The sequence below is a fragment of the Triticum aestivum genome, chromosome 7D, assembly GCF_018294505.1.
Source record: "Triticum aestivum cultivar Chinese Spring chromosome 7D, IWGSC CS RefSeq v2.1, whole genome shotgun sequence".
In the NCBI taxonomy this organism is placed as follows: domain Eukaryota; kingdom Viridiplantae; phylum Streptophyta; class Magnoliopsida; order Poales; family Poaceae; genus Triticum; species Triticum aestivum.
The window spans coordinates 628,061,950-628,072,737 of NC_057814.1; the positions used below are offsets into that span (position 1 = coordinate 628,061,950).

General features: G+C 44.5%; 1 protein-coding gene across 1 annotated transcript; it reads left to right on the forward strand.

Moving 5' to 3' along the window:
* The first annotated feature begins 3,533 nt into the window (after nt 1-3,533).
* LOC123167641 (dirigent protein 2) lies at nt 3,534-4,418 on the forward strand. Its single transcript, XM_044585473.1, has one exon. The coding sequence runs from the start codon at nt 3,728-3,730 to the stop codon at nt 4,256-4,258; it is 531 nt and encodes a 176-aa protein (XP_044441408.1). The 5' UTR covers nt 3,534-3,727; the 3' UTR covers nt 4,259-4,418.
* Nucleotides 4,419-10,788: the final 6,370 nt, after the last annotated feature.

Genomic DNA, 10,788 nt, shown 5'->3' on the forward strand with positions numbered 1-10,788 from the left:
CACTGGGTCCATGCATGTTTCTTTTTCCATTGACCCTTGTAGATGGGTGGATTGACACCCATACGAGATACCCATTTTGTGCGGATCAAGCAAAGTTCGTTAAGTGTCGCTATTTAAAAACTAGATGATATCCCGCACGTTGATGTGGGAATCGATTGCAATATCTTTCAATAAGATTTCATTGTGTGAAATATAAAATTTTAAATTAATAACATGTGAATTTTCTAAAAAAGACGTATGCCTTATTATATTTGATTGTGTATAATCGTACAATATTTATTGAATATATGTAGAGTAATAGATTGAAAATATTTTCCCATGCACGGTTGAACTTGGTGGTGGGTCTTTTCCCATGCATATTTGCATGTTGAGATGGGATTTATCCCATCCATACTTGTATAGTACTACCTAAATGTGTTGACCCATGTTTCAAAATGGAGATACTCATTTTTCTCTGCTCCTTGAATAGTCTTTTTTTAAACAGTCACCCAGAGGGGGAGGGGGATCCCCAACCAAATTTGGTTGCATTTCAAAAAGCAATTTAATCCAGTTTATAAGGGTAACCAGATGGAAAACCATCGCTAGTAGAAAAACGACCTTACGTTCACCTCATTAGTCCCGGTTCGATTACGGCCCAGTACTAATGGTACCATTAGTCCCGGTTCAAACGTCTATGCATTAGTCCGGTTCATTTGTGACCTATAGTCCCGGTTTGTGTCACAAACCGGGACTAAAGGGGTGTGGCAGGCTGGCGCCAGGCCGGGGCCCCACGAGCCCCTTTAGTCCCCGTTTTTTAGTCCGGGTTGGTGGCTTCAACCCGGACTAAAGAGGTTCTACAATTTTCAAACTCTACCCCCCCCCCCTCACCTTTTCAGTTTTGAAAAAAAAACAAAAGAAAATGATAAAAACTTCAAAAATTAAAATCCTTCGAGATATAGTTATGTTACTACATCTACTAGTTAGGAAAATTAAAAAAAAAATTCGACATGTTTTGCAAAAAAGTGTTATGAAAAAGTAAAACGACCATAACTTTTGCATACGATGTCGAAAAAAATGTATAATATATCAAAATGTTCAGCACGAAAAGCCGGTTCCAATTTCGACGGCCTTAGGCCGTTTTGCAAATTTTTAGAATCCTCAAATTCTGAAAGGAAAAAAAGTTATGCTCAAATTTCAGTTTTTTTGAATTTTGGTCAAACTATGGTCAAACTACTTATTCAAGAAATATTAGTGTTAATAAATAATTATAATTTTTACGATAATAGTTTCAAACTCAAACGGTGAAACATGTGACTTCATGCTTAAGCTAAACTCCTAAGGGTTAATAGGATTGACAGCTTACTATTGTCAGGAAAACAACAAGTGCAGAGTTGGAAACTAGGGGGAATAGAACTCGAAAGTTAAGCATGCTCAGGCTGGAGTAGTGAGAGGGATGGGTGACCGGCCAGGAAGTTAGACGATTTGAAATGAGTGATCCACACTTCAGCAGTGATGAGGGGTGATTAAAGATTAAATTGTCAAATAATTTAGAAATTTGAAGATCGGAAAAAATTACAAAAAAAATCAAACAAAAATCAAAAAAATTCCTTTAGTCCCGGCGGGTCCCCTAGCCCCCGGCGCGGGCTCATGCCACGTGGTGGCCTTTGGTCCCGGGTCGTGTTGAAACGGGACTAAGGGGGGTCCTTTAGTCCCCACCCTTTAGTGCCGGTTGCAGAACCGGGACTAAAGGTCCTTACGAACCAGAACTAAAGCCCGATTCTGCACTAGTGCATACATAGCAGCTCAACATATAAGAAAAACTAGGCCAAAACCTGGACAAGCGACGAAGCCTCATCGACCACGCGACACGAAAACATCCACAAATCCAGAGCCGCCGCTCTAACATCTCCAGCTCGCAGTTGAACCCTAACGTCGCATTCACAGACGCCTTATAGCCCTCGTACATGAGACGACCTCCGGTAGACCACAAACGATGTGTCAAAATCCGAGGCCGTTGTCTCAAGGTAAGAGCTAGACTGATCCCACAGATTCCATAGACTGGCCGACAAACTCGCTGCCCATGCAGCACAAGGTCGTCAGAGCATCTCTAGCAGATCCCATACAAGTCTGGTGAAGTGCGTTTTCCCGGCCATTTTATGGGATGGGCCAAAAATATGGCCTGAGCAAGTCCGCTAAAAAGGGCCCGTCCGTAAACCGCCCACCATTCCTCCATATATGCGCCCACCGGGGCATTTTAGGGTTCCCGTCCCGCAATCTCCCCATCCACCTCTGCCGTGAAATCAATCCTCCGGTGAAAAATCCCTACACCTTCGGCGACGTTTTGCGACTCATTTGACCATCGTATCTTGCTGGAGATGGTGTCTGCGGGTCCATGGCGTGGCAGCGATGGGGTTTTTTGCGGCGGCAAGGGGTTCGGGTGCAGCACAACGACAACGAAGCCGGAAGCTCCTCCCTCCGCCCTCCAGTGTCGGAAAGGCGCAGGGAGCATGTGCACCGCCGCAGCACGTAGTCCCCAACGCCGGTGTGGGCGAACTTTCGTCGTCTCGGGTAGATCTTCCATATGGCAATCCAGCACGGTCGAACGCGCCTGGTGGGAGGCGAGGGCTGCCGCTATGGCCGGTGATGCAGCTGCGGCCGCGCGCGTCCCTGCGCTCTTCAAGGAGTATCAACTCCGGCAGACCCTCTCCAGCACGCTGATCTACCACAAGCTCCATGGCAACGAGCCCCCGCCCCATGAGGACGACTCTGGCGACGAGGGCGACTCCGACGACGAGTAGATGTAGTATGCTTAGTATGATTTTTAATTTTGGTTTGTGCTGAACTCCCGTATGATATGTACTAGATGAACTCCGGTGATCTATGTTTTGGCGCGAGCTAAAAGTTTGATATGCGGTATCAGTTACAGGATCTACTCTGGCTGCGCGTCCAACGTCCGGCCAAAATCATTTTCGAAATACCGTAAAGGATTTGGCAGGACGGCGGGCTGCGGGATTTGCTAGACATGCTCTCACCCATGTAATGCGGAGCAATGACCCAACCTCATGGAACCACCGCTTCATACCATCTGAGGCCGCTGCCTCGGCACACATCCACTGTCCAGAGCCACCGCTCCGGCATTCACAAACCCAGATCAGAGCCAGGCTGACCAGAAAGCAACACCAGAAGGTGATTGACAAGATCAGCATAAGAAAAGTTTGCAATGCTTTCGCTGGAAACCAAGAGTCCCGGCAGCCGCAACCTGCTTGGGAGAAGCTCCACGACACCTTCAACAAGTAGTAGTAGTCTGGTAGTGCCCACATTTGAAAAGGACACAATTATACTGCTGATGTGGGGGCATGGATAATGTGCACCATATAATTATCATATATGTGCTGTTAGTATTGCGACGCGTAGCTGATCGTGTATTAGTTGGCTGGAGTAGTTCAAAAGCACAAGCAAAAGATTTCGTTTTCAGCTAGAAATATCCAGTCAGCTGACCAGTGGCGATTCAACGTTTCAACCAGAAACTGTTTTATACACAGGCATCCGCGTTGATTAATTGCATCGTGCGTGGCAATCAGATGCCCTCATCGTGCGTGACATTGCTGTCATGCGCTCTAGGCCAACGCAGTGAAGCCTTCAAATAGGACGAACCTAGCTAGATAAATTCGATCCTTCGGCCGCGCGCGTTGCATCACCAGCACACATAGACACTGCCGCAGCTGCGACTTCTCATCGCCGGCCGGCCATGACTGCTCCCTCGTCACCGCTGCTCACGCTGGTCCTCCTCCTGCTTACGTCGTCGCCGGCCGTGGCGTGCGCCCACCCCGGCGGCGACCTCAAGCGCATCCGCGTGTACATGCACGAGACCCTCTCGGGGCCGAACGCGACCCTGCTGACGTCGGTGCAGTCCCCGCTGGGCGGCAGCGCAACGTTTGGTCAGATCGGCGTGCTGGACAACGAGCTGCGGGACGGGCCGGACCGGGGTAGCTCGTCGCTGCTGGGCCGTTTCCAGGGCTTGTTCGCCATGACGGGGCTGGCTAGCACGCCAGGCCTGTTGTCGGCGGTCAACGTCGTGTTCACTGCCGGGCAGCACCGCGGGAGCACGCTGGCCATGTTGGGCACGATACAGGACTTACGGGCTACCGTCGAGCGCACCGTCGTCGGCGGGACCGGCGCGTTTCGGATGGCGCGCGGGTACAGCTCCATGGTTTACGTGCCTGAGGCGAGCACGACGAACCACGATGTCTATAGGATCGACTTCTTTGTTGATGTTTAGGTTTTCTCCATGGAGATTGTTTTAAGAATCAGTGAAATAAAAGGAAGAGAACGGATGCATAATTAACGCGTCGCAAAATCTTCTCTTGCGTCACGGACTCCGTTCCTATGGTCCTTTTACATCAGCGGAGTCGTCGTCTGTTATATGTGCCTATGGATCACGCATGCTTCTTTTCCGGGCGTCGGACTCAACCCTTGTAACTGTAAGCAAGTGGGTGCTGGCAGGGGCCTTGCCCCCCCCCCCCCCCCCCCCCCAACACCTATATGTATTCCGAATCCTCCATTTGTCAGAATAGCATTAGTTACATTTAGGTGATTTGGCCCCCTCTAACACATTATATGACATGTTTCGGCCCTCTCTATATTCAGTTTCTGGCTCTGCCACAGGGTGGGATGGCACCCATTTTGTGCAGATCAACTGCAGATTATGAGAGAGTGCTAAGGGGCACTACTCCACCTCGGTCGCCCGACCGGTGTCCTCGGGAGACGTTGGGCTTGCGTGTAGACATCGGATTACAAATTTGTTCGATCCTGTCGCATCTTCATCCACGCGCAGGATTAACTTCATCGCCCGCAACCACATCTCTTTCTCACACCTTGTATTTTCAGCGCCTCGGCACTGCGCTCGCAACACCCACCACCGGCGCATTTCGTACATGTCGCCGCTTGCTGTGATGGAAGACACCGGCTCACAGCACTAGTTGGTCGCCAGGTGGCGGCGGCGGACCTCGGATCACCCTGCGAGCACCGCCACGCACGTCGGTGCTACAACATCGCCTACTGGTAGCACCATGCACCGTCATAGCTTTAGGCGTCACCACCCCGGAACCGGCCCGCGCCCAATAATGCTAAAGGTACAAAGAGTTACACGCAATTACACCCTGACTAGAATTCTTTCTTTCTAACTAACACCCCTCCCCCCCCCCCCCCCCCCCCCCCCCCGCGATTTTCACGGGGTGAGCCCCTCCTCCCCTTTAATCTTCAATCAAAATCCACCTGCATGTAAAACCCCTGTAAACCTATGTTTGTGTAGAATTACACGGCCCGCGCCGGTTGCAGCATTCCCACCGCATCCCTGCCCTGTCACAAACTAGTCGTACCTCCCCTCCCTGCACTGCTGGTTGCAGCATTTTCGGCACCGCCGCACGCCCCAGCATGTCTGGCTCCCCTAATAGATACTTGCAGCATTCTTCGCTCCATCACGTTCCCTGTCGCAACTTCCCCATTACTGGTTGCAACTCCAGGTGAAGCTGATCCTAGATCCCCGCACAGATGGTTGCAACATTCTCAGTTCCACCACATGGAAGGGTGATGGGCGGGGCCATGAGGAACGTGTCGTGGGAGTGACTGATCCTAGCCTCAGTCGGTCGATTTAAATTGATTGTCTTTGTGGAGAGTCAATGAAATAAAAGGAAGAGAATGAAAAGTCGGATGCAAAATCTACATGATGCAAAACCTATATATGTGAGTACGATTTAGTTTTGCAACATTTTATGTCATACATTGACATTTCAATTTGTGTAGATTAATAATGATATGAGCTAGTTTTAGAATGTGTTGCTCGTTTAGTTACTAACACGAGTTACTCTGATAGTGGATAAGATGAGAGTATTGCACTCAATTATATGGTACCGCTAAACTCGTTCCAAGTGGGCTGGGAGAAGGCATGTGGCAGGAGTTCAAACCAAAATTGGACAATCTCATCTGAAATATCGCGTTGACAAATGGGACGGTGAAAGTGACACATAAAAAGGCTTAACAAAGAAAAAAGCATCCAAGGTGTTTACGGTTTCCCACCTCCTACAGGCGCCACCTTGGTTGCCTTGTCTCTTGTGGCCTTAGGGCTATGAAGGCGCAGTGGATCAAGGCCCTTGCCGCCCGAAGAGCTCATACTTTGTTTTTATGTGTTTTTTGTGTCGGTTTAGGATCTGTGTCCTATACTCAAAGGTGAGGCGGCGGTGGCTTCCTGAAGAAAGAATAAGGTTCTCCCTGCCTACCTCAAGTCCTGGTGGTGCGTCTCGCGTTGTCGGAGGACACTTGGAGGTGTACCTCCGGCGAATCTCACGGGATTTAGTTGATGTTTGTCTTTGGTGGATTTGCATGGATCCGATCTTGGTTCATCTGCACTTATGTGTCTACATATTAGATCCTTCCGATCTACACTTCTCTTCATCAGCTGTGGTAGCTGTTCGAGTGCAGTGGTCCTTTGAAGCCTTAGCACGATGACTTTCCTAATTTCTAATACAACAAAGTTCGGTAGATCTGCTTGGATCCGATCTTGGTTCGTCTGCACTTATGTGTCTACATATTAGATCCTTTCGATCTACACTTCTCTTGATCAGCTACGGTAGCTGTTCGATTGCAGTGGTCCTTTGAAGCCTTAGCACGATGCCTTTCCTACTGTCTAATACAACAAGGTTGGCCCAACTTCGGTGAGGGAGTGGCAATGACGATGGCATGGCTTCGACTCGCTCCAGTGCTTCTAGTCCTCGCTAGGTGGTCTACAAACATGGATGTAATCTTTGTTACTTCTCGTGTTCTTTATATTGCCACGATGTTGATGAAATGGTCGGAATTTTTCCTGTAAAAATGCGACACATAACTAAATTGAACGTTCCATCTAGAGGGGACTCAAATCCTAACTAATGTCACCTAACCTTGAGGTGGCCGACATGTGGGCCCCACAACAAATTAGCTCAGATGTCAGCCATCCAAAGTCATACACCTTAAGTCAGAAAATCTTTCCCCATCCATTAGCCGCGTGGGAAGGGCAAATTTTGGAAAACAAAAAATTTACATTAATGCACATCACAAGAAAAAAAATTAAATACTAGAAGAATGTAACTAATGCTCGACTAAACTATAGCCTATATATAACTAAGAGAGTCACCCCACTAATTTATTTAGCTCAACATGCAAGAATGCCACATCATCATACAATTATGGATATGATAAGAGTTACCGCTACATGCAACCATGCATGGGAAAAGAGCCACCATCACATGCATTCATGCATGGAAAAGTATTTTTTATTCTATTATTCTACTTATGTTCAATGGATATTTCACAACTATATGTAATCAAATGTAATAAGTCGTATGCATTTTAAATTTCGGTTCATGTGCTATGATAAATATTTATATTTCACACAATCAAATCTCACTAAAACATATTGCAACCGATCTCATAGCAATGCGTGGGGTATCATCTAATATCGAGAAGTACTTGTAGCCCCACAGACTGTTAAGACACATACTGTTAGGCCTGGGCATTCAGTTAGACAAAACAAATCGGTTTGGTACATCGATTTATTTTGAAGTTCGATTTTCTGATTTTCTTGTCAAACAGTTTTTACAGAAATCAACGACCGAGGCTTCCGGTCAACCGAGAGTTCGGTATGGTCCTCGGTTACAACTGAAGAAACTCGATACCGGTTGGGGAGGAAGAATCCGAAGTCAAAGTTTGGGCAAGAAAATATGAATGGCCGACCAAATGAATCGAACCATGCGTAGCACAAAAGGTTTGTGGGGGGATAGTAGGAGCGAATGGCACATCGCCAGAACTCGGAAGTGGGGCAACCTGTCATGGAGGAGTAGTGGTTGTCACCCCACATCCGTGCGAAGGACGTTGTGGCCACAACACCGCCGGGGCTGCCGGCCGGGATCGACCCACAAAGCAGGACCCATGGGTGTAGGTGTCTGCTAGGATTGCACGAGATGGCGGAATGGAGACGGCGGCTATGTGATGTGCGTGAGCTAATGGGCATAGCAGCAAACCCACAACCTGGGTCTTGAGTCAAACCCATACCCGAATCTAATAGGCAACCCGACCCGTTAGGCACCCATCAACGATGTGAAATAAATACTCCCTCCATCCATATATATAGGGCCTAATGTGTTTTTCAAGATTGCCTTTGACTATTGAAAAGATTTAGTATGTGAGTTGTATAATGTGAAAATTATATCATTGGAAGCTCCTTTCACATACAAATTTGATGGTATGCTCTGTGTAACTTGCATGTCATATATTATTGCTCTAACATGAGGTTAAAGTTAGCCTCAAAAAATGCATTAAGCCCTATATAGATGGATAGAGGGAGTACATATTTTTAATTTTAAAAGTAGAACGTGTATTGCCGCAACCCTCCACGTTGTGAACAACTTTTCTTACCAACAACCCCTCCACATTTTGCATCCCTCGGCGAGGTGGTACTAAACATCACGGTAGTTTTACGATTCTAGCTGCTCTAGAACACCATGAGGCATGGAAACATTGGGCCGGTTGCTCCCCTCTGCAAACGTGAAGTCTATTTCCATTGTTGTTTAACCGGCCTACTTTGAACGGTAACGTTTCACACAATTCTAAGTATGGGAGCTCCTATTTCGCGCACAGGTCGTTGGGTAGCAATGTTCCTGCACAGCTCCTTTTCTTTTCATTATTTTCTGTTTTTCTCCTATAAAATTCTTCAGGATTTAAAAACAGTTCCGAATTTTAAATAATGACCTGGATTTCAAAACCAATATTGATTTTCAAAAAACAATTTTCATTCCATATGTTCACGAGTTCAAAAATTTGTTCATACATAAGTTCACGAGTTTGAAAAACTCTTTTTGAATTCAAAAAATGTTCACGGGTCCAAAAAATGTTCTCGAACACAAAAAATGTTCTCGGAATTGAGAAAAATTGTTCATGGATTCAAAAAAGTGTTCAAAATTTTGAACAAATGCTTGCAGATGCATGAATGTTAGTGAATTTTTTTAAACAATGTTCACAAAAATAAAAAAATCCATGAATTAGAAAAACATTTCATTCATTCAATTTTGTTTCTAATTCAACAATGTTCCTGACTTCGAAAAAATGTCCATGCTTTTCAACACAAAATTGTCGAACTAAATGTTCATGATTTCAAAAAAACCCAAAAAAGTTTTTCAATACAAAAATGTGAAATATCCAAAACTTTAAAATATTCAAAACTTTAAAAGAAATCTCTAATTTAATAAAAATTATTCATGAATTTGATTTTTTGTAAGAATTTAGAAAATATATGAATTTTTACTATTTTTTGTGAATTTCAAAAATGTTTGTGATTACATAGAAAATGTTCACAAACTTGAAAAATGTTCCTTATTTCAATAATTATACACAAATTAAAGAAAAATTCACAAAATTTGGAAATTATGTACGGATGTAATTAAAGAAAAAAAAATAAATAAATAAGGAAAAACTGAACAAGAAAAAAAGAAAATAAAATAATGAAAAAGGGAAGGAAAGAATATAGATGAAAAAGCAGAAAAAACCGAAAAGAAAAAACATAAAAAGAAAGAGAAAAGCTGGTCTTGGATGGCCGGAAAATGTACATGCGGGGGAGCTAGGGGTGCGCGCATGATCGCTAGCCAGTGACCTGAACGCCAAATAGGATTGCCCGCTAAGTATGCCTACCAATCAACTCTTCTTTTTCATTTTATTATTTATAATTCTGTGTTTTGTGTCTTGTATCTACATCCAAGAAAATTGTGCATAAAATTAGACCACCGTATATCCGTGTATATTTTTTTTTGCGACTGTATATCCGTGTATATGTCTATATGACCCACATATCATGGTAATTGGGTAGCCCATCGGGTAACCCATGAGCGTAGACTTGCACTCATGCCCGACCCAGCACTAATCGGGTAGCCCATGGGTCTCGGCCATGGTCGAACATGAAGACCTGTATCCTACTCATTTGGGTCGTATGCACATTTTGCGCTCGTACAAATGAAGACTGTAGGGTTGATGTGCGTGTGTGAAACCTCGAGCATATCCAGGATAAGGTGTGGGTGTTGTGTGTGCTTGTGGCTGAGAAAAAATTCTGGGAAAACGTCATTGTGTAGTGTGTTTCTTTTTTGAAACAACATTGTGCAGTTGTTGGGTGATATATTAACATGGACGGGCTATTGGGCTTTACTAGTTTGTTGTGCTTAATATTAAAGTATTTCAGTTATTTTGTGGATTAGGTCAGCAAACTCCAGTGCCAGAATTTGCCGAACTAATTTATATTTCTGTCGTTCGCTCACCTAGCCAATAGACAATGCTTCGGACCTCGGTTTTTCGGTTTCGGTCTTGGTGTTTTCGGCTCAGGACTTCAGTTCTCGGTTTTTATCCCCACACCTACATTATTCCTGCACCTACATACTGTAGCATTCGGTACATGCATTGTAGCACTTTGTTTTTAGTTGGGTTTTTCAGTTTGTTTTGAAAACCTCAACAAGATTAGAAATTTGTAGATATGTTTTGCAAAACATGAACATTTTTTGAAATTTCATATTTTAAAGAAAATTAGGATTTTTTTTGATAATTTGAATATTTTTAAAAATTCTGAACAATTTTATGAAAACCTGGTGATTTTTTGAATTGGTGAACAAAACTAGAAAATGTAATTTTTTGAATTTAAAATATATTTAGAAATTGCAAGGAATTCGGATTAATTTTTTTACATGAAAACATGGTTTGTTTTTTGAAATTTTGAACAAATATTGAAACAATATTTTT